This window comes from Harpegnathos saltator, unplaced genomic scaffold, assembly GCF_003227715.2.
Source record: "Harpegnathos saltator strain DR-91 unplaced genomic scaffold, Hsal_v8.6 scaffold540, whole genome shotgun sequence".
Classification (NCBI taxonomy): domain Eukaryota; kingdom Metazoa; phylum Arthropoda; class Insecta; order Hymenoptera; family Formicidae; genus Harpegnathos; species Harpegnathos saltator.
This window is the reverse complement of record NW_020230361.1, coordinates 33,262-57,976: the sequence shown is the minus strand read 5'-3', so window position 1 is coordinate 57,976 and position 24,715 is coordinate 33,262. Positions and strand designations below refer to the sequence as shown.

At 47.9% G+C, this 24,715-nt stretch overlaps 1 protein-coding gene across 5 annotated transcripts in view; it reads left to right on the top strand.

The window, feature by feature from the left end:
• Nucleotides 1-24,715, top strand: part of mwh (multiple wing hairs) — a 58,262-nt gene that overhangs the window by 20,840 nt on the left and 12,707 nt on the right. For all 5 annotated transcript variants that reach the window (XM_025303413.1, XM_025303414.1, XM_025303415.1 and 2 more), the window contains 2 exons: nt 13,788-13,860; nt 17,916-18,145. In XM_025303413.1, coding sequence (XP_025159198.1) covers nt 13,788-13,860; nt 17,916-18,145 — 303 coding nt within the window. The remainder of the gene's footprint in view (nt 1-13,787; nt 13,861-17,915; nt 18,146-24,715) is intronic.

The following is a 24,715-nucleotide window of genomic DNA, read 5'->3' as shown; positions in this document are numbered from 1 at the left end:
AGCGCCTAAAGGCCCGCTCACACTGGCCGGCCGAGTGCGCGGACGAGCGAGCGAGCGGGCGGGTGCGCCGTTCTTGTCGCATCCTGGTCGTCTTTGTTTCAGCGGGGAACAAAGGTGTATGACTCGTGCGGCGGTGCGGCGGCGCGGCGGCGACTGCGGCGGAAACGATGCTTTGTAACGTAAAATCGTTTCCTTCGACACGCGAGCGATTTCTCACGAGAGCGTGTGTGATTTCCTCGGAAACGCGCGGACGCGCCGCCGCTCCACGTAGCTTGACGGATATTGTTTCTCGGATCGCGATGCAGAGGGACTCGAGGAACTCGCGGTCGAGTATGATGATTCCATCGATACTAAGCTCGATACTAATATTTCGATATTGCTCCTTTTTGCTTCCTATTATGTTACTTTTATCGAGCTTTTAAGTGAGATAATTGAATTTTTAAGCGAGACTTCGCGTTGCAGACTAATTTTGGGAAAACCCTAGTCTCCCCACAGTCTTTTTTATTTTGTTCTGCTTTATTTACTTGTTTTATTGCTCTGTCAATTCCCTGGAACTAAGCAGTCGATTATGTGCAGCGAGAGCGAAGAGAAAGAACGAGAGCGCGCGAGAGCCGGAAGTGACAGCTTGTCGCCCACGAAAGCGTCGCGTCGGTCCGCTTCGACTTGAATCGAGATTCTCACGCAGATTGCGGTAAATTATGCAACGAGAGAGGCTCACGGTACCCGCAGGATCGGCGTATGAATAATACGACGCTTGTACGATGAGTAAATCTGCGCGCGATACGTACGATGTGTCGTGAGACGAGGCGGGCCCGGGAGAGATGCGGATTTTCATTCACACAAACGTGATCGCAGATTTCGCGGATTAGTCGTCACACAGCTTGTGTGAAAATGCAAGCCTTCCCGCAAATTTGTCCCTCAGAACACAGGCGTTTGTGCGCAAAACGCTCATTTTTAAATTAAGAGGAACATTTTCGCGATTTCTCCATCGGCGTTTCTCTCGCAGCAATCATATGAACGAAGTCGAAGTGACTCTCGAATCTTTATCCGAAGAGGCCGCACCGAAGAAATCGATCAATTAGCTTTTGTGACGCACCTCGCGAGCGTCGCGAGTAACTCGCGCAAAATTGCTTCGCAGGTTCTAGAAAGCGTTTTCCTACTCGCGTCTCCGCGGTTGTTGTGTAGTTTTACCGCTCGCGCTTGGTTTACCATTAGGCAGCGCATTCTATTCTCACACGCGTGTTGCATTTTTCCGGTGCAGGGAGGAAGAGAGAGAGAGAGAGAGAGAGAGAGAGACGGAGGAGGAGGGGCGGGTTTGAGAGAGAAGAAACAGCGCGGCCGATTTTATTACCGGCGTGTTTAGCCAATAATTCCGCGCCGGTGTTAATTATTACCGTCCCGTTACGCCGCTGGGTGAATAATGTTGCTACCGCACGTGGTGGTGCAGTCCCATTCCCCCCGATACGAGTTTCGCAATTAACCGCCGTTCAAACGCTCCTCTTTCCGTAATTACCGCACGCACGGTTACTTTTCTCTGCGTGACTATTATGTCAATGAATGCGTAACTCCGCGATGCGATGCAATGCAATGCGACCGCGGGGAACGCTCTCCGGTATTATTACGAGCCAATTTTTTCTCCATTTACATCTGTAAATATACTCAAGTCAGGCAGCGGGCGGGAGGGTGCGGTGGAATGAGGGGGTTTGGGGAGAGAGGGCGAGGAGGATCGCTCGAAGCGGTAAAGTCGTGTAGCCGCGGAGAGCGGCTCGGCGGCGGGCTCTCTTTCTCGTTCTCTCTCTCTCTCTCTCTCTCTCTCCCTCTCTCTCTCTCTCTCTCTCTCTCTCTCTCTCTCTCTGTCTCTCTCTCTCTCCCCTCTCTCCCTCTCTCTCTCTGTCTTTCTCTCTCTCTCTCTCTCTCTCTCGATATTGTTCCGACGATCGCACTATGCTGCATTAAATGTCATCCCGCTAAACGGGGTGCATCGAGGCGCATAACGGTGCAGAAATTGCAGTTTGTGTCGTGGCGCTGCAAATAAATTAGATTTCTCCGGCGTGATAATCCGGACTGTCGAGCATCATCTTGAATTTTTTTCGTCCTCTTATTTCTCCTGTTTTTTCTTTCTTGGAGAACCCTTCCTCCTTTCTGTCCTTCTCTCTCTCTCTCTCTCTTTCTCTCTCTCTCTCTCTCTCTCTCTCTCGCTCTATCACCACGCGCACACACCTACACACGTACGCTCTCACACACACACACACACACACAACACACACATACACCGCGTCTTCGTTGGTAGCACGCTCACGGAGAGATACACGTGTGCCCCGTGGAAAAGATACAGTTATACGCTTTGCTCGAGAGAAAGAGAAAGAGAGGGAGATAAAGAGAGATAGAGAGATAGAGAGAGAGAGAGAGAGAGGGGGGGGAGAGAGAGAGAGAGAGACGAAGAGATAGATGGTGCCTCTCCAGACGGAGGACCCGTTTTATAACTAGAGATTCATAACGGCATACGATCTCACGTACAATGGACACTCGGCCGGCGAACGGTGACAAACGAAACGGGATCCGAATCGACATATTTCACGCGACGTTACCCTCCGCGCACACGCGCGTTAGATATCTCTCTCCTCTCCTATCCTATCCTTTCCGCGGATCTATTCGCGAGGAAACTTTGCAAGCGCGCGAGTCACCTCTGGAGCGGACGACCAATGCGAGACGCAGCCAATGTTGCGTGTCCTCTCCCAGCTATTCTCCATGAGACATTCCACGCTGATGCGAAATTCTTTCCGGAGAGCGTACCGTGTCAACGCGCGACTCGATCGCGGAGGGTAAAAACGAAGAAGAGTATCTCGCGTGTTCATCTGAACGAAACGGGAGAGAGAGAGAGAGAGAGAGAGAGAGAGAGAGAGAGAGAGAGAGAGGCGAGAGAGGAGCCTCGCGTTTCCTAACAAATCGATTGTAATTTCCCGCACGAGTCGATCTTCATCTTCATCACGCTGGTTGGCTGGTTTCTTCTTTTCTATCGGAAAGAGAAAGAAATATCCGGGCAACGCCCTCTGCCCGAGTTCCCAGCGAGAGGCTTTTCGGCCTTTAAGGTAGAAAGTATGAGACGTGTGTGTGTGTGTGTGTGATTATCGAGAGACGAAGATGCTGGACACTTGACGTTACGCGCATCTCGAGCAATGGGCGTTACTGATCTCTCTCTCTCTCTCTCTCTCTCTCTCTCTCTCTCTCTCTCTCTCTCTCTCTCTCTCTCTCTCTCTCTCTCTCTCCTCTCTCTCTCTTTCTCTTTCTCTGCCGATCCGGCATTAATGACTTCAATTTCCTGCGCGTACGCCGCGTGTATCATCAACACACGAATCGTTTTCTCGGTGAAACTGCTCCCGATTGGACTCCGGTTCCAGGAAGGCGACGACTCGCAGTCATTTCCATGATCAATGGCAGCGATCCGTCGTCAATGGGAGTGACGTTTGCGCGCAATTGCGCGCGATCATTCGGAGCGTGTTTGATTTTCCGTCCTGCAAAGAGGGATCGGCGAAAACAATCCTCGTCTCGGGTCAACGTTAGAACGACAAAGTGATCGAAAGGACTACTTTGTAATTTCCTGTAAAAATTACTCGGATTCAGATAACGATGCAGTTTATATTGTTAACGGACATGGAGCAATACCGGACGAAGTAAATCAATATTTTTGCCCTTGCCCGACTTTTCCAAAGCCTGTCATTAGGTTAATTAGATCGCGTTAATCGTCGGTAATTTCAGTGCCGAGCGAACCCGAGTTTAGGATTGCGTATCACAATTGTACAGCTTGTACAATTAGCTTGTATAAAAGAGTAAACCAACGGCTCGAAAACTCCCTTGGTAATATCTAGGTCTCCTTAATTTCTTGTTCGTACGAAACAAACTCAGCGTTTAGTTCAACGACGTTAGGCGGCCATAAAACCGACTTGAAATACATTGATTATTTTTTAACCTTCCAACCAAATTGGATTTCAAGCTTGGGATTGATTTACGACTCGAGATATCCGCGCCGAGAACGGAGAAGAAACCTTTTCCATTTTCCCTTTCCCTCTCTCTTCTTCGAATCTTTTTTTCCCTTCGGACAAAAAGCCGAGTAACCATCGACGGCGACTTATCCGTCCAATCGATCGGCGATCTCACGCGATTGCGATCCTCGATGAGACCCGTCCATGGGGACATTACGTTCGCGTTATGACACCCTGGTGTTAATATATTCACAAAGTCATCAGCGATACGCGCTACTTTGGACATAAACACGACGTGTAGCGGAACGGATCTGCGAGGATTATGTCCGCCGACGGGAGAGTCCTTCCGTGGGGACGGTTCATAGCCGTCGTCGTAGAGCTGGCCGGGAACGAGAGAGAGAGAGAGAGAGAGAGGGAGAGAGAGGGAGGGAGAGAGAGAGAGAGAGAGAGAGAGAGAGAGAGAGAGAGAGAGAGAGAGAGAGAGAGAGAGAGAGAGAGAGAGAGAGAGAGAGCATTTATCCAACGATATTCAAATAATCTGGATTGGCTGCTCGCGCTCGAGCGAGTTCACGCCGGTAAAACGAGCGGCGCGAGATCTGATCTCACATTTATTATCGGCCTGGACCGCGGCCGTGGCTCCTCCTCGCGCCGCCGCCCCCCTTGTTCCTCCTCGTCCCTCGCGTCCTTTTCTCGTTCGTTTTTTCCTCATCTTCTTTTACTTTCGTCACGACTACGGCAGCGACTAATCGACAGGACCGAGCTCTCTGTAATCAACGCACGTGCACGGACCCCGCGGACTTTCCCGCTCTCGAGATCCTGGTTGCGCGCGCGTCCTGGATCCTCTCCTTTCCTAGATCGGGGTCGTCGGGCGTTTTTTCGCGCGTTTTACGATGCGTGACGCGAACCGAGTACGTTCACGCGTGTCGGAGACGAACTCGTGCCGGTGATCACCACGATGAAAGCCTCACGCCTGCATACGAGTTGCTTGCAGAACGCTTCAGACACAATGAAGCGAGGTGCTCATCAAACTGTCACGATGGACAGCTGCTGTTGACGGGCGTACGCGGTATATACGGGCGGTATAATCGGTTATCACAGGAGCTGAAGGAGATGACAGCGTACGAGACATCCGACGTTACAAATGCGGGAAAGAAAATTGCTTGAGTTGACGCGCGCGACCCAACCGTGACTGGACCAGACGCGTTTTCGTTGCAACGAAGGATTCAGGATAAACGTAGATATTTTTATGCTGCCAGCAAGAAGAGCGTGAGGAAGGACCAATATTTACCGATTGTTGCGCAAGTTTGTCTCTCCCTCTTTCCCTCTTGGTGCACGGAGAAGAGTAGCATTCTATTGCTAGTTTGCTCTCCATCCTTCAGGTAATTTTCAATGACACTGGTATTTTCCGATAATAAGCCTTAAGATATATTCGTCGGAAATTTTAGGAAAGCTCATTACCAACAAAGGAAGAATTTATCCAGCTCTCAAGAATATTACACGGCTTATACCTTAAATAACATGCTGAAGTTTATAGTTCTGTCACTTAGGTCATTATCGTAGCCGATTACGACGCGAACCCACGCACGAGCGGTGGCCCGCAGTTGTGACCGCAGTTTGATGCGCCTCTAACTTTGTCGGAAAGAATTATGCGAAAAGCGTCATGCGTCAACGACGTGTATACAATGAATATGCAAAGCGGCGGACTCTTCGGTCCCGAAGTGATCCGTCCGCCGGTGAGGCTCGTTTCAGCGATTTAGGAAGGAATCCGGCGTGACTCTGCCGTGGGAGAGAGAGAGAGAGAGAGAGAGAGAGAGAGAGAGAGAGAACTGATCTGCATATTGATTATCTAATAAACATAATGTAGGATCGTGTGATACCGTGATTACGATTTACGACGATACGCGCGAGGCGGCTATTTCCCAACGATCTAGCGTGTCCGGGCAACTTAACGTACGGAGTCGAGTGACTCCGGGCGATTCATTATTCATCGCGGGTTACGCTAGAATGTGAGATTATTACGAATCCCATGAGAGAGCGTGGTTACACCTTAATTAGGTGCCTCATGCGAAATAATATCTCATGTAATTGTTATCGCGTTCTCGCGCGCGCGCGCGCATCGAAGGAGAAACGGTCCCCGCGTTCGATGAGCGATCTCCCATGAGCCGCGCCTCGAGTACGAGTACGCGAAGAAGATATGTTGCTTCGTCGGGCTGTGGAAAAATCCGACGTGTACGCAAGAAAAGGATTAGCGAGCGTCGGCAGGAGAAGTTGAGATGTAGCCGGGGCAGCCGAGATGTTTCGTTGAAGTCGAGACGGGAGTGCTAATGTCGTCGTTAGTCGTTTTATCGGCTGTTCCGACTTAGAATTATTCGTTTCAATTAGTCATCCCGATTACAACTGTTCATAATTATCAAGTTAGAAATTATCGTTCGCGCCGGTGGCGCAACGATGGTTGCGTCGATGACGTTTTAGCACATGCATGATGCGCGATGACCTAGTAAACGCTAGCTGAGGGTAATATTGCATCAATGTTATAATTTCCCACTCAACAATGTAAGTGCGATATAATGCATGATGTATGTAACTGTTACATTGTTGAGTGGGAAATTAGAACCTATTGATGCGATGTTGCTTACTGAATAGGTGCCACTTTCTTATCCGGATAGGTTTTCATTATTACGACGTGAGACAATCGAGGATGGAAACTCGGCAGTCTCTTTTTAATTACACTTGTGAAGGAAGTGTACTCTATTGAATTGATTGTTAGGTCTGCATCGTAAAATAATGTAAACTTTTTATTACTAATGCAACAACACAAATTTACCGAATGTCAAGCTCATATTTTTTTATTACACTTTACACCGACACTGTTTTGGGTGTCTTTTTGTATCTTTTTTTTTTTATTTTTTTTGTATTTTTATTTCGTCACCCTGTAAGATAAATATGTGGGCCATATAAATTCATAAACTTTACACTTTCGTTATATGAGTGACTCATATAGTCCTTGTATTCATCATCGAAATAGAAATACGGAAAAAGTTATCAGAATTAGTTTGAAACCATTTAATATCTAAAATATAATAGAGAAATCTGAGTGGCACCTTTACTAAAATCGCCTGTCTATCTGAATAGCCATTCGCACTAATCTAATCTTTTAACTTCAGTTATTAAATTTTGCAATAAATGCATTTTATTTCCAACTGTATTACCAATCGCAACAAGGCGGTCAGTCTTTTAATCGAGCTCGACTCAGCTCTTGATATTTAATTGGTAGCACCAACTTATTTCTTTTTTACGTGTGGTAGCAGCAGCAGCAGCAGCAGCAGCAGCAGTGTGTAATAGTAGTGGTAATAGCAGCGGTACTAGTAATAGCACTGATCGTGATAGTAGCAATAGTAACAGTACTAGAAATAGTGATAGTACGCGAAGAGACGGAACATGCTGACGCGCGAAATCTGACTTGTCTTAGCCGTCCGCGTGGCGGCGGTGCAAAAGTTTACGAGCATCCGGCTGCTGCCTGGGTTTTTGCGGGCCCGCGGGGCGCGAATACGCGAATACGCGAGCGCTTCTTTCGCGCGATCGCCGCAGCGGAATCAGGTATGGGGAATCAACTGCACTTCCGGGCACATCGCGCACCGTCGTCGGTTAGCATTCCATCGTGCGAGCGGGCGAGCGAGTGAAGTGAACGAACGAACGAACGAACGAACGAACGAACGAACGAACGAACGAACGAACGAACGAACGAACGAACGAACGAACGAACGAACGAACGAACGAACGAACGAACGAACGAACGAACGAACGAACGAAAACGAAAAACGAACGAACGAACGAAAAAAAAAAAAAAAAAAAAAAAAAAAAAAAAAAAAAAAAAAAAAAAAAAAAAAAAAAAAAAAAAAAAAAAAAAAAAAAAAAAAAAAAAAAAAAAAAAAAAAAAAAAAAAAAAAAAACGAACGAACGAACGAACGAACGAACGAACGAACGAACGAACCAACGAACGAGCGAACGCGACTCCCGGAACAGCCGCGGCAGCGGGAAAAAATCCCACCCGGACTCACGTGTACGTCCGCTAATGGTCGTCAAGATCGACGATCCCGGGGTCCCGAGGAGTCGCGGCGCCGACGAGCGAGGAGGCGCCGATCGCGTTCCTCCTGGAGGAGAAGACCCTCTCCTCCCCCTCCTCTCTTCTTCCCTGCGCGCTCATCCGCGCGCCGCGAGGAGATATCTGATATTCGCGGCGAACGCCGCTCTCGACGGGAAGCATTACGAGCATCGTGATGCTTACAATGTCTTCCTTCTCCCTTTCCTCTTCCCTCCTCACCTCCGCCTCCCCCTCGTTCTCCTCCGCCACCCTGTGACTCGCAATGACCCCGTGTCTCGCATTGAGCTTCTCGTACTTCTTCGAGCGCGGCTCTAGGTCCGACCCGGTGCCGCGCGCGAATAGCGCGCGGCTGCCGGCCTGCGACCTCGGCTGTAATTAAACCGCGGGATATGGGTATGTGGCGTCGTCTCTCTCCAGCGGCGGGGATGCTTCTGCGATACCGGATGGCCGCGGAGGCCGCGGAGGCTGGGACAGCTTCGCCAAGTTTTTCGGAATTGCGGCGTTCAAATTTCTCAGGCTCGTTGGGTTTTCGAATCGCTCTTATCGTACGCCGATATACAATGCAATATAAAATATGTTATGGCATGTGATATATGTGTGATATGATGTGATATGATACAATGTGATACACGACAAGCCAATCTAGTCAGATAGTCGAAGTTGATCCGGATACAATGCGAACGATTATAAAGATCAATGGAATTTTGCCGTAATTATATCGTAACGATAAGAAATGACAAATATTATTGCACGAACAAAAAATGATAAGCAGGGAAACGATAAATATATGTACGATAAAGAAAAGAAAAAAATATGGAAGCGATTACTCAAATAAAACGAATCGGGTAAACAGAATTAATGGATACAATTGAAGAATTTGACGACGATATTGGGCGATGATTAGTTGATTGAAATTTTGGTCGACTGAAGCGTGCAAATGAACGTCGACTAAGTTATGATTGCGTAGTACAACGATAGTTTCAATCAATTATTGACTTGGCTGATTATTCTCTGATTAATTATTCATTACATCAATCGATTAAATTGTCCATCGTTATATATATGACGATTGGTTAATTTTGACGGTTGATTTGCCGACTATTTTAGTCATCCGAGATGTTTTAATCGATTAACGCCAAGCGCACCGCTTCACAACGCTTTTCGATGCTTGTCACTCGGCGCGCTTTTACGTCCCGTTGGCTGCGAATTGAGCCTTCTTCGTCGAGCGCGACCGGGGAAAATTGGGTTTCGCGGATTTAGCGGATCCTCAGCGGGATCAGCTCGCACAGCGCGAACACAATCGAATTGACTCAGTTATTATGAGAGTCGATGATCCGCCAGTTAGTGGTGCCGCGCCGCGCCGGCATTTTTCGTTACGCAACACTTCGGCCAGACTGGAATAATCGCTTTAACGAGTCGCGGCGCCTCGTTACGCGCCGCAGTACCTATCAATTTTCTAGACAATGAACGAGAGCTCCTCTATACACACTTCCCTCGGTAGTTCTCCAAAGAGAATCTCGGAGAGCTTCTCTTCCCTCGTCCACCGCGCCGAAGAGAAACGCGTCATTACAGTGTAATCGTTCGGTGACAGGGGGATGTTTCCTTTGGAAATTATTACCTCGTAAATTACATTACGAACACACCGAAAATCTCTCGCGACTTGCTCCTTCAGACGCAAGAAAAGGGAGAACTCGAAAGGCGGCTCTCAATACACTATATAAAAGTATACGGCTTTTTCCATCATTCCGTTCGACCCAGTCACGAAAAGACGTCCTTTATAAGTGGGCCGCGAACAAAAATTTTCGTTTGGAGGGTAAGAACTTATATATATTATAAATATAAATATAATTATATATATATATATATATATATGTATGTGTATATATGTAATTATAAATCATACACATACTTAATTATACATACCACTCGTTTCTTCGTAATGAAAGCGTTCAGTCCTTACGATTCCGACAATATCCCGCGCAGCATCTCAAGGTGTTCCTAGGGTGGGCGAAACTATGCGGCACACCGCCATGAGCGGTCCGATACACATTACGGAAATCTGTAGCGGATACAGTAGCGAATTGTCGGAGGCACACGGCGGTAGTCGTCGAGAAAGAGAGAGAGAGAGAGAGAGAGAGAGAGAGAGAGAGAGAAAGAAGAGAGATGAATACATATATATACATGCGATACATACGTGGAGGGAGCATGGGCCGTTTAACGCTATTAAAGTACCGCGGCTCGCGGTGTACGTACGTGTGTGTGTGTGTGTGTGTGTGTGTGTATGTGTATGTGTGTGTGTGTGTGGTGTGCACCCGGCGGTGCAGGCGCGTAGACGTGCATACGTATCGGGTGATACGCGTACATATGTGTGACTAACCGCTCGCGTACGGGTCAATGCCTCGCGAGCTGTCTCCCGAGAGCGCGCGCTGCCTGTATATATATATATATGTATATACATATGCTTACGTATACGGCGCGGCTACCTTTTCCAAGCACGCGTTTCAAGTGTCCCGCGCACGCACGCACGCACGCATCGCGCGGTGCTTCCGCGAGGGAGAGACCCGAGCGACATGGTGATGCGTTGGTAACGCACCGGAATCTTATCGAGTCCGAGAAGAGGCCCGCGCGAGGCCGAGCCGGTAAAAGTCGTTAAGTGTAACGACGGCGGTGACATCCATTTTCATCAGCACGCTCGAATCAATCAGTCTCCCGGTGTCGACTAGTGCTGTACGTCGATTCTGATGAGCGAACACCTGGTATCTCGGCTATTTAGGTTTACACAGACCGGTGTAATAGCCTGAACATTTTGCGCGACTAGGTTATTAGGATTTTTTAATTGCAGGCAATATTGATTTTTTTTTGCTATTTATTGTCCAAAGTAGGTGGAACGACGCGGTCAAAGCGGTACGTCTGCCACGAGTGGTAGCTTTACGTTAATGTCTGGAAAGGAATTCGTATGACTAGAAAGTGATAAACTGGTAGACTTGTGCTGAATGTTAAGGCTGTTATGCCGATCCCGCGAATGCTTATTATCGATATATCGATAGTTCTCAGGACGGTCGAGTCCGAGTATCCAGTTATTTGCTTCTTATACTCGCTTCTTTGTTCTCCGAGTTATTTCGTGTGTGAAACCATTGAGATAAGATCCACGAGAGGCGGTCATTGTTTACTTGAAATATTCAGTTTTCCACACGTCAAATATACGTGAAAATAAGACATTGAATATCCGGCGAAGCACTGATCTTTTCTCGAACTTGTTTTAATATTTTCTTACGCGGTCTCAAGCGATACAAAGTTAACAAACACGTCTATAGCCGAACATCAACGTCCGACTCACGACTCACTTTAATTACCGCATCGAGAATCAACTCGAGGCTCATCGTGATTTTCTCTCATACGAGAATATACTCGTATGCGAAGGCAAATACACGCTGCTACAAAAGAATATTTTCCGGCCTCGGGTGTGTGCCCGGGTATAAAAACAACCGGTTCACGTCGACAGCGCCAATCGCGCCGTCGAGGCGCGTCGAGGCGTCGCGGTCGCGATCGCCCGCGCCGGGGCTGGGAGAGTTCCGCGTCCCCGGCCGACGAGCTCCGCGGGCGGACGCGTTTCCACGCGCCGATTATGATAGAGCGCCATTATCGCGGAATGGTATTCCTTGTAAATCGAATTACGGTAACCGACCGCGCGGCGGGTGGCTGTTTGCGGCGACTCGTGGTCGCGCGAGGTCACGCCGGCCGCGAGGAGCTCGTAAATGTTAGAGAGGCGCGCGCGCGTCTCCGATCCGGTCGGTTTGCCGTCGATACGCCGATCATCATACGGCGATCGTGACCGATCGGGGCGGGATCGTGACTCCCATTATCATCGCAGGTAACCTACAAAACTAAGCATCCGTGCTCCGTGTCTTCGCGGTGTGTCGTCGCGGCGGAATCGTCGCGCGGCAGCGGACCGTGAAGCGCTATCGCGAGCGCGAACGAGTTCGGTCTTTATCAGGGCGGATAAGATTATCTGCATACAGGACGAGCGAGGTGCGAAATGCAATCACTATCGCCATGATAGCCGGGCGTTTAATACACACGATCACGATCATCACGTGATATGCATTTTCTCATCTGCGCGCGAGAAGCAGCGAGCGTCGACTTTGCCGCGCGAAGGTGTCGTCGTGTCGGTCGGAGAGTATTTTTGCGATCGCGGCCGGAAGGATAGCTTTTATCCTGATGGGGGGGAAGAAAATACTGCGATTTGAATGGAATTGTTTCTGGGATTCTACCGATTATCAACGCGACATATTTCCAGCGGAGCGCTGGAAACGGCGGCCTTTTTTGGGGACGTTCATTCAACGGCCTCTTTTTCTTTTTGATATCCGTTGGGAATGCAAAATCGCTAGATAAATTCGAATCATTTTTTATCAGAAAATTACAAATCGGTCTGTTTTAGTCGCTTGATAGTTCTAGAGTTAAATATCGAGGCGAACTAACTGTCCCAATCTCGTCTCGGCAATATTTTGGCGTTCTTTCAAGCTCCTGTTTGTACGAAACGAATTCAAAATTTTGTTCAGCTCAATAAAACGATCATAAAGACTATATTTCAGTTTTGTTAATCGCTTTCAGCGCTAGTTAAATTCTTCCGTTAGTAACAAAATTAATTCGTTAATTTTTTATTTTATTTTTGTATAACTCGAATGCTTGATTTCAGACTCTCCGATCCGGCTCAATTTCTCTTCAATTTGACCGGAATCCACTTTGCGCGACAAAATTTGCATAATTCTGAGACTTGTTCTTCTTAAACGACTTTTCCTCAGTGTTGCGCATCAACAGCAGGAAGAATTGCGTGATACTTCTCGTACGGTTCGAAGCGCACGAGGTTTCTCGAGAAGACGAGGGAAAATGATTCACGCGCGGTTACGTTTACTTTGCCGCTAGATTCTTCTTCTCACTCAGTTTCGCTTCGAATTATAGCTGAAAATCCATCGAAATTACGCACACGTCGAATTGAGTGCAGTTTCACCGAAATCACACTTAATTACACACACACACACACACGTACGGGCGCGCACGTGCGCGTACGTGTGTGTGTGTGTGTTTCTTCGGAAAAAAGAGATCGACTGAAACACGATTCGAAACGATCCGAGGTGTGGAACGATCGATCGGCGAAATGAACATTTCCAGTTGCTGTAATAATGCACTCGGAGCTGGTGCGCGCTATCACCTCCGCGCTCCGTCCTGGCGGAACGCACCGCGTGAGTGAGGTACCGTTTGAAAACATCACGAAGCAAATTCCGCGCGAGTCGTTCCGCGACACAGGCGATCGCTCGGCGTGCGCGATTTCGCAGGCTTGGGAGGGCGGAGGGCGGGAAACGAATAAGGGAAATTAACGATTTCTCTGATCTAAGATCAGCAGTCCACATCGACCGCGCTGGACGAAGACGCACTTTAATCGGGACAACGTGTATCATTGTCTCCCCGAGATTTTATTATTTCAGCGTTAGTTTGATGTTCCAATTTCTGGCGTCAGATTGCCGCCTTGACTTGCTTTTTGCGGACGTTTCTTCGATTTGACACGATTGCAGCGAGAAAACTTTCGTAACGCCGCCGCTTGGTCCTTTCTAGCCGATTTCTTTCTTCGTAAATCGAACATGCGCCGACGAGATTTCCGATTTCACTGCCTCTCTCAATAACCAGTTTCTCCATTTCTGATTTTTCAGCGAGTCGGACATGGCGCCGAACGCGGAGGAGGAACTGCTGGTCGTGAAGCCGTGGGGACCGCAGCCGGAAAAGGTAAGGTGGAAACGACGTAAGGTAAATTACCGGTGTCCCGGCGAAGAAAGAACGCTGAAAGAGGAACAGAGAAGAAGACGATTGTGTCGCGTGTCGGCCCGCTAGGGCGTGTAAATGGCCGCGGAAACTTTATGATGTAACTCGAGTCGCGTTAAACAGCCGTTCCACGCACACCAGCGAGAGCCAGGATGTTTTCGATTAGCATATCTTTTAACTTTGAGTAAATATAGAGGAGGCAGGTAGGGCGGCGACGCGGCCGCTCGTTTTGCTCCTCCGCGCCGTGAGAACTCCATCACCCCGGCTCCTCGGTTGACATGCGACAAGAAATGGAACATTAAGAAAACGGTCGGCGGGCTGACTGACTGGCTGCTTGGTCGCTCGCTCGCTCGTTCGCTTGCTTGGCTGGCCTTTCGAGCTGAAGTAGCAAAGTCACTTTCCGCCTTGACCTTGTCGCTAACGGCACACGCGTTTACAACTTGATCGTGCACGCGCACGTAAACGTGAATAACGCGTGAATAACAAGCGAATATTCCCAAGCGCTTGATACTCTCTCGCGCTGTCGGAGGTGCTTGTCGTGCCGGAGATGCTTGTAGTATCATACATACATTTTTGCGTTATCCGAGATGCTTGGGACGTTATCAGAGATAGGCTGCATCACGAGCTCGCTCGAGCTACGTCGCTAAAATGACGACTATCAGCGAGCGGGGGCGACCGCGTTTAGAATCGAGTCTCCGCGGCTCGCGGGAATCGCGCGCCGCGGATATTAATATACGTCGCGACAATTCACGAGCGGTAATCCGGTATTTATCACGGGCGGCTTGATCAATCGTCTGTTGTGATAGCGATAATTCATAATTATTCCCGGCCGTTTTGATTAATCGAGCAGCGCGCCACTTATCGCGCGTGTTGCTCCGACAAATCGCGCCGCGACGCGCCCTGCCTGCGCGTTCACGCCGTGCACACGCGCGTGTTTTCACTCGGACACTCGCGCGTGAAAGTCGCGCGAATTTTACCCGGGCGAGTGCCGGCACATCGAAATCACTCGATCGGCGACGAAATGGATGAAAATGGAAATCACGCGCTCGCGCGCACGCGGATGAGCTCGAAATTAGATCGACTGTGACGGGATATCGCGTGCGTCTACTATACAGCGGCGCTTCATCGTCGCGGGAAAGTCGAGAACCGGGAGAATTTGCGATTTCACTTAAATCGCGTGGAATGCGTAAGATAAAAACACGCGGGAGATTAATGACTCCTGTCGAGAGTCGATTATCGGATCATCGAAAGTGTTGACGAACCAAGTCCGGTAATTGTATCGTCAGGACGCCGTCTCGGGGCCCTCGGGGGGATTTCACGGTATTGTTAAGCGTCGGTTGATTAGCATCGGTTAAAAGTCAATTCAGCCGGTTAATTAGTCAGTCAGGAGCAGCAGCGCCCCTGTGGACTAATTAACGAGCGAGCGATGTTCGCAGTCGTGCAATTGTCATCCGATGGTGATCTTTTTACCGTTCCGACAGAGAGAGAGAAAGAAAGATAGAGAAAGAGAGAGAGAGAGAGAGAGAGAGAGAGAGAGAGAGAGAGAATTTGTCAAGTAACAATAATATTTCTAATATTAGTATCTGTTAGCAATATTTCTAACGTCCAAGGACGAGAATTTGTGAAAAATAACTCACGGAGAAAAGTGTTTCATCGAATTCCAGTGAAATGCGAACGATACAATAATTTCAGTTGAGCGGAAAAATTCTGTTGACCAGAAATAATAAGTCGGAGTGAATTCGTTCGAAACATTTTTCTCCGTGCGAGGAGCTCGTCTGTAATACGCTCGTTCCCGCCCTACCGCGGCTTTTCAGGAAATTGTTTCACTTTTTAGACTTTGATATATATTTCAGAACAACGCGTGTCCAGCCTTTTTCTCGCTCTCTCTCTCTCTCTCTCTCTCTCTCGGCTCCCTCGGTTTCTTCTTCGTTCGACAAAACACACTGCGGTCGGTAGCCGATATTTCGCGAGGTGCCGCTTGGCGAATGCCATGGTTATTACTGCGGTTTCGTCGACAATGCGATAGTTCCCGCACGGAGGGAACACCGCGCGACCGCACGAGCTCGCCGACGTGTCGGACGTGAATTTTCTGACTTCCTGTCCGCTCCCCTCTGCCGCGATTATCCTCTCGTGCACAAGTTCGCCCGACCAGCTCCAAAGCTTTCTTTTTACGTACATGCATGCAATTATATTATAATCGTACAACAACGCTTTTTCCGCGCTAACGCCTGCGTGCCACGTGAAATCGCCCGTTCGCGCGAACGAGAGACCGGAATAACATTCGGATAACGCGCGCGCGCGCGCGGTCTTTCATTCGGTCGATTTTAATTGACGACCGCCGGATATATTCTCCGACGTGAATTACGCTGCTTATTGCTACCAGTATTCGAGGCGGACTCGACCAACCGCTCCGGCCGTTTAATAAACTCACATCGCTACGTTGAAACCGAGAGGACGAGAGGTAAGAGGGAGCGAGACCGCGTGTATACGTGTGCTTACGGGAACGATTCTCAATGTAATGGACTCATTTGAATAATTCATACACACTTCCGTGTGTACGTCAATAGCGGAATGCTTCATAATTTATACATTCGGTATATAAACCGTAAGCATGAAAGTAAATCAATTTCACGTAATTTGTTCGCGTGGTATACAACGGCTGCGTATTAGCGAGGAAACACAAGTCGATAAGAATCGCGATTCCATGATAATGAAACGCTGAAAACCGAGAAAGGGGGCGGGCCGCGCGACTGTCTGTCTTTTATCTTTACGGTCGAGGCCGAGGAGTGCGTTCACTTGTATGAATTTATATAATCGTGTACTGAGAGGAAAAAGGTATCTAAAAAGATAAAAGAACATTTATTCGGTATAACTATCGTGCTAATATTTATTTATATCAATGTACCAATGTATTTTTACACTAAGATAAATTTCTCGTCGAGTGACAAGATATACATTTACTCAATTAGACCTTAGCTTTCCGCGGAAAAGCAATTGCTCATGCTGTTTACACACAGAAGAATCTGAATTTAAGTAAATTTAATATTACTCATTGAAAGATACTCTTCATTTTTTAATAATTATTTTTCTCGCTGTGGTAGCAAGCATGTTATGATATTAACGCGAATTTACGTCGATACGAATTGATAATAAGACAGAAGTAAGCGTGATTTATATATCAATGTAAATTGATATCTGAGAACTATTATATTAATTCACAGAATTAATATTGACAGAAATTGAAAATATTAACATAGTTTCAGTGCGATTGTAAATTGACATTAACACGAATATTCAGAATATTCGTCATTGTTTATCATCATCGGAGGATCTATTCTCTCAGTCACACAAGTCAAGCTCAAGTTTCGTCGAAAATGACGTACTTGTAGGCTGACGCAAGTCAACGATTGACGGCACAAACGATTGATTTTGATGATCGATCCGACTTTCATTATGGTACACGTTCTCGCGCAAGCTTCAGCCGCGCTTCGCTAGTTACGGACAGCGAGAAAAGACGATAATCACCATGATTCTATCGATTTACGATCGGAAGCGCCGTGAAATTAGCCGGAGATATCTTCCTACCCTTCGACATGAATATTTCATGGTCGCAAGCGGCAATAATTCTCGTGCTCTTCGAAATTCATGCGACGTGGCTCGCCACGTCGCTATCCTAATTCAATGCAAATGAAAAAGATGTTTTGTCCTCTCGCTATTCGCTGGTTTCACTTTGTCGTACCGACGATGCTAATTGCACCTTTTACCTCAGCTTTATCTCTCTCCGTATCTTCACTTCTCGTCTTTATCTCTTTCTATCTGTATTTACTCTCTTCATCACTGTTATATCCCTTGTTTACATGATCTTTAACTTCCTTTTCTCTAGCATCATCATCTCGCTCGTCTGTTTAATCTTTGACTCAACAACCCTACTGACTCCGCCAGCGAATATTCGCGGAGTAAGATAACGCGCGGCGTTGAAACCCGACTTTATCTTTATGAAATAATCGATCTGTTTGCAGGAACGCTTAAGACCACCCACATACAACGCCGAGGATTACGCGATCGCGCTGAGGCGATGGGGAAGACGGCCGTTGGGGAGCGTGCAGGACTCTCAAGGTACCCTGCCGTCGACGACCAGCTCGAGTTCCGGTTACGCATCCGGAAGTGGCGAAATGACCTTGAGACAATTCACGTCGGTTAGCGAGCTGCTGAATAAACTCCGCGCTGACCTTAGACTCGCCTTTCCGAGGTAAGTGCTCGCCGACTGAAACGGAATCGTGATTGATTCGATGTGCTGTTCTCTCTCTCTCTCTCTCTCTCTCTCTCTCTCTCTCTCTCTCTCTCTCTCTCTCTCTCTCTCTCTCTCTCTCCGTTAGAGTGCACGTTCACTGCGAATCCCCTCGCGAGACTACATTAAGGCAGATAAGGCACTGATCTCTGCACGGTCAAGTACGAAATCGTACTCAATTATAAGTCAACGCGTTGAAATAACGCGTGCCCAAATAACGTAGTCCGAAGCGGCAAGAAACGTATAAAAAGAACTCGAGCCAAAATAACATGAGGCACAACTCGACTCAGCTCAGCTCGACGAAATCGTTCGTTCATCACGCTCGCCGCGGTAACGCATTCCCCGCCGTCTTGCCCCCCTCCCCCCCCGTCCGGACGCGCGAAATGATTAAGAGAATCGCGTGATTATTGCTTGGATTTTTCTCGCCACTCGTCGACGCCGCGCTGCCGCCGCTCAGAAGATCGATGCTGTTTGTCTCGCGAACGAGGCGCTCCGGGCACGTGCAGATGCATTCATATTGATTCGCGGCTGGAGCGCTTAGTCGCGACCGCTATCGTGGCCGACGGTTAATTGACCGTAATAATCGCGAGAGACGTCGCGATAAGCGATGACGCTTTTTGGAGAGTTTGCAATCTCGAGCCGCGTCTCTGGTTTCCGCGCTCGGCTCGTCGACTCGTTCGTCGTTCTCCATCCGTTCATTTATTTATTCGTTCAGTTAAAATTTATTTTTCTTCGTTTCTCTCTCTCTCTCTCTCTCTCTCTTTTTCTCTCTCCCGGATCGTTTGGTTTCTCGTTACGCAGTTCTAATTCGCACGTTCGAAACGCGCATCGACGCGAGACGACAAGCCGCGGATTCAAGCCGACATGATCGGAATAAAAAGAAGCGCCGGACGAGGAGCACCGAATAATCGCAAGCGACCGAGCAAATTCTACGGACGGAGATGAAGCGCGGCAGGATCGAACGAATCGTAACGGGAAATAGCGGAGCGCAATTGGAGCGCGCGTGAGCACGCGCTTGTGCGTGCGATAAAAAAGCGGCGCGAAATATACCCTCGCCGAAAGAAAAGAGAGAAAAACTAATGAGCTGTCGAACCGTGGTTTTCCGTTCCGCTTTTCCAACAGATGCCACATTGCTCTCCTCCGTCTGCCTCGTCGGCGGCTCACTTGATCGTCGCGTGATTATCTCATTGAAATTATTGCACTAGACGAAATTGCACCTCGCCATTTTGCAACGCCGTAAATACTACATGATTATACGATTAAAACTCTTTGTTGGCACACACACTCGATATTGCTCTGATATGCTTTGAATGATTCGCAAATGCACTTATCCAATGTGCAGATCTCATTATCTGCAAATGTACAAAGAGAGAGAAATTTGGGAAAACACCCCTCGGGCTCGTTATCTTTGGGATAAAGAATTCAAGGACGGATAATCTTTGAAGTATCGGGGCTTGACTCATAAATGGGTTCTTCTGAGAAATCAGGACCGTCTTATTGGCATTTAATTACTTTATCTATTAATTTTATACAGAGGTAAGCAAAGTGAAAGAATCTACGTTTATGTGGGTTTTATTAATTTTCCGCTGGACTCAATCTGACCCGTGAGCGCCAGGCTAGCATTAATCACACGACATATCGTTAGTTAGAAAACCCCAGCTGGCGCAACTGTCGCAATTTTCGCCGACTCTAAAGTCGAAGCGGTTTCTCGTTTATAAACGATTTACATGGCGATCGGAGGGTGATCGACCGCGTGTTCCGTTTGCACCCGAGAGAGAGAGAGAGAGAGAGAGAGAGAGAATGAGGGGAGAAGAGAGGAAAGAGGCGGCTCAGGCCCGTTAGTCTAGCAGATGATTAAAGGCGACGCGCAACATGAGATTTTTGCGAAGGCTGTCGTTCGCGCGCTTCTCGCGCTTCGAAGGACGAACGCGTTGATGGCTCTATCCTGGCGCGAGCGCGCATGAGCATGGCGTCATATGGCTGACGAGTGTCCTAGATAAATGAGTTATAATATGCCGCGAAGAGCTCGGTCTCGGCAGCAGCAGCGGCGGCGGTGGTGGCGGTGGCGGCGGCGGCGACGGATAAGCCGTAAGTAGCGGCTCCGGGATAACCGAATGCCGATATTACGGCTAACTGTATAGTGGCGCACCGCCGCAAATCGATCCGGCCGCGGCCGCATCCTCTGTTGTAGCCCGGCGAAACAGCTGAAACGACAGGTGTATCATTTCGCCGAGGCCCTATTAGCGCGCTTAATCGTACTTCCGTGGATTCGCGCCGCGCCGGAGGCGCGGGCCTTCCGACGCGGACGGAAGGAGAACTCTCCGACCGTTTCGTGTACGTAACGGTAGTTGGTGGTCGTTCGATGACCGTCGAAAAATCCAATTGTCGAAAGTAACACAGGACGAGAGCTCGTCTCGACGGCGGTAGCGTCGCTCGCTTGAGGAGTAGGATGCGATAAGGCGCGCTTTGCGCGGGTGCGTTTGAGACAAATGGAGCTGGAAGTTGGGAAGTTGCGAATAATTCGGTGTAGAAAAGACGAAAAGCGAGAGAGAGAGAGAGAGAGAGAGAGAGGAGCTTCGCTCCTCGTCGCTGCCGCGTTGATTGTGCGAAAGCTTCATTGATCATCAAAGTTTACGCTAAACTTGTTGATGCGCGTGCATTTTTATATTTTTTTGCCAGCTCGTCTCTTGCAAACTCTCTATTCTCGCTGTATAGAGAATGTTTTCCAGGTAAGATCAATTGCTTGGATTTTTATCGTTAGATATCATTTTTATATTGTTCTGTGTCAGTACTCGTGTTGTCTGTCATATTATTTTTATCATATTTATATTATTTTTATTATATTTATTTTCTACTTTCTGAATGAGACTTGATGAAACGCGCGATGGCATTGTAATGCCAGGTGAACGCCGCGGCATTCAGCGTGTTAAATATATTCACTGTAAAAAACGCCAACGTGCGGCAACTTATGCTCGCTGCGAAGGGAGTTCATCAGGCGTGTGGTCGTTATTGGCTATGCGCCGCATCCTCCTTGTGTTGCCTCTGTCAATTATACCAGCCGGTCTAATGGCGAAGCCACGCGGCGCGGCTTTCCAATGAATTTACGGTCGACGAGCGTATCTTCCTCGCAGGAAGCCCGATGAAAATTCTACGGAACGGACACGGCGGAAGTCGCATCGAATTAGATGAGGCCGATAGCGTAGCATTATCATCAATCCACTTTCTCCCAATAAAGCCGGGACGAAAAAAGAACAGAGGAGAAGAAGAAGAAAATGAATTGCAGCCGATCGGAATCCGTTTCATCCTCCCGTTGATGAGCTTTCGTCGAGTTTTCACGCGAGTCCACGGTGGTCGTAGGCCGTCAGGAGTTTATGCTCCATTTCATGGACCAAGTCCGCTCTCGCGCACTCGTTAGTCTGCTCGTATTACCGTTTGCGCTTCATTCGCGCTCGAGGCCACGTCCGAGATTTCGTCGATCGCGCGATCAAACGATGATTAATTTTTAGAGGACCGCAGTTGTTTTCTTCGACTTTTTTATTTTAAGTATTTGGTTAAGAACTTTATTATTAACATCATTGGGTTGAATGACGAAAAAGATGGCGCGCCACTTTCGCGCCAATATATTGGCTTCCGACTTGCGGAAAAGAGTCAGGATCCTTTTTTTTTAGTTTTTCAACTTAACGTTATTAGATATTATTAGAATAATTGTTTAACATCATTTTAGAGAAAAAGTTTGACAAATAACATATATAAAAATTTTTATACCGCAATTTATGATGTAGAAGACAGTCAAAATGCATCATATATATTTATATACATCAATTTATTTCGCAATAAATGCATACTTTGTCGAAAATATGAAAAAAGTAATTGGAAAAATAAGAGGACTAATGCTTTTACAATACATTTAGTAATTTTTCTTGGTGTGGTACAGTTTGAAGCACAGTACAACGCAAAGACGGTGCATCGCATTCACCGCAAATGAATAACAACAAAAGTATAACAATAAGTATTATCGGCTCGACAGTCATATCACAGAGAGCGTTTGCCCGATCCTGTTTACAAATCGAAACTGGTACAATACAAAGTATAACGTATAAGCGAATATGATAGAAATATAAAAGTAGAATATTAATAAATTAAAATATCCTACAATAGTAAGTTAAAACCTGATAAATTGGCTCTCGGGCCTCCAATGGCAAAAGCAGTTAAAAGCCAATAAATTGGTTTCCGGTCCTCCAAAGGTTATAAACCGCCTTTCGCACGTACGCGATCATACCGTCGCTGATCAAATCCGCGCACAGTGCGACGTCGCGACGCGTGACGCATCTCTTGCGCGGCGAAACGCGCGGGGAAACGCGCGGGAAAGAAGGGCCGAAGGGAATGCGGCGACGCAAGAAGCGAGAGAAATGTGGGCGGCGATACGCAAAAGCGTAAATGAAGGGTTCTTGCGTCGGCCGAGCGGGAGGCACGACCCTCTAATTAGCCCCCGAGGGATCGTCTTGATTAATTAATAGGGAAAAGGGCGAAGAGGAATGGCAGTCGCTCGCGCGAACAAAGGGACGAGAAAATGGCAATTCTATAGAAACTTTTACATATCTCGGGTTTCTTGAATTTGTTGTGAGCGAAGGGTGAAGTTGTGAGATGGCGCTGTTCGAATATATTCAAAGTAATTCGCCGGTATAATTCGCCGTCTATGATGGATTTTCGAAGCTGCGAGTCTTCGGATTCTTATCGAAAATTTTAATAATAAAATTTTAATATCAAAATTTTAATGCAATTACCTTTGGTGGGTGAGCGAACTCGCTATTTTCTACCAAGGCGAACCTTCCGCATCTTCCCTCGACAAGCCACTTATGAGCTGAAACAGTCTCTGCGGAGACTGACGCGCTTAATGAAAGAATGTAAATAAAGAGCAATTAAAGACGTTTGGACTGACAATAATGAAATTAGCTCGTTCTCAATATAGCTCATCGGCAAAATTGCCAAATTCTCAAGCGATACATTTCGGAAGCCACATAGGAGAGGAAGTTCCCCTTCACTTGGACCCAGTCCACTCGAATGTCCAGACACCCCGTATAATTACTGGCAGAGCGTCTCCTTCGTCGTTTTGCCTTGCTCCCTTCCTTCCTTTCGCCCTTTCTTCCCTTTCGTAGGCGCGCGCGCGCGCGAGCATCGATCGGAGCGCGAAGCGGGAGAGGCACTCGACGGCCGGCCACCGAACCCACCGTGTGTACAATACACTCATAGCCCACAGTGCTTCCGCTTGGCGCGTAATGGCGAATGCATAACCACTTCCTGTCGCACAGGTGAAAAATGGGGAGGCCTTCGTTTTTCGCGCGCTCTCGCGCGCTCACCTTTTTGCGCGCGCTGCTGTCATCCGATGTCCATTGTTCGCGCAGCATCCCCGTGTCCTCTCTCGCTCGTTTCTTTCAGCACTCTCCGCTCGCTCGGCGGTTGCGCATCGACGTGTTCCGCGGCATAATCTCGCGTAGCGTTTCTTCCTTACCTCGGAATATTGCGGCCGTCAGGCCGCTCTACGGCGGCTGTGTTGTGTTTGTTGGTCGCGCTCAGCGGCGACACGATCGACGACTCCGCGCGTCGCTTCCCGATCAGCCTTCGCATACGGCGGCGCGTCTTGTATGTACTTGTGAGTCGAACTCGGATATAATAAGACGCTGTGATGTACCGTATTACTCGGTAATTTCGTTTCACAAAACGAAACGCGATCATCTCACGAATATTCTCACGAATTACGCGTGTTATACCGGACGAATAAAGTGAGATTCACGCTACGACGACGCGGGTCACACCAGTAGCGACCCACCTTGACTGATAAATACTATTATGTGACAGCTAATAATATTACGTCACAACAATATTATGGCGTGCATAAACAGCCATAAATAATCCAACGGGGAACATCATCCCTGAGAATGTAAAAAATTCTCCCTCCATTTTATACTATTATATTATTTCATTCGGGCAGATATTTCACGTAATTATTATTTATTATTTTCAAGAAATCAGCTGTAGAAACTCCGGGCTCTCTAGCGGAAGTGACGGAGACAATCACAATCGCGGCGATCTGCTTTTTAACTTTAGCGCTATACTTTGCGATAAGGTGACATTGCGCAGTGTGCTGTGGACTCGAAAAGTTGCATATTATGCACAAGGGCCGCAGAGAATTGTAATGTAAAAGACGGAGACGTCGCTGTCGCGATAAGGGACATTAGCCGAGGGACTACCAACGCATATGCGTGTGAGTCCCATGAGAGCGTCGGTGTGTACGTACGTCGCCATGCGTGCCTCACATCACGCACACACGCACGCGGCGCGCGCGTGTGTGTCCCGTAAATATTGGTTTATCCATTACGATCGAAACGCGTTACCGTTATCGCGGATGTGTTTTATGCCTTATCAATATTCATGCGCCATGCGCCGGCCATATCCAGCGATCCGTACGTATCGCGGCTCCTCCTCGCTCGCGCTCATTCTTTCGACATACTCGCGTGCTCGTCCGGCTCCATC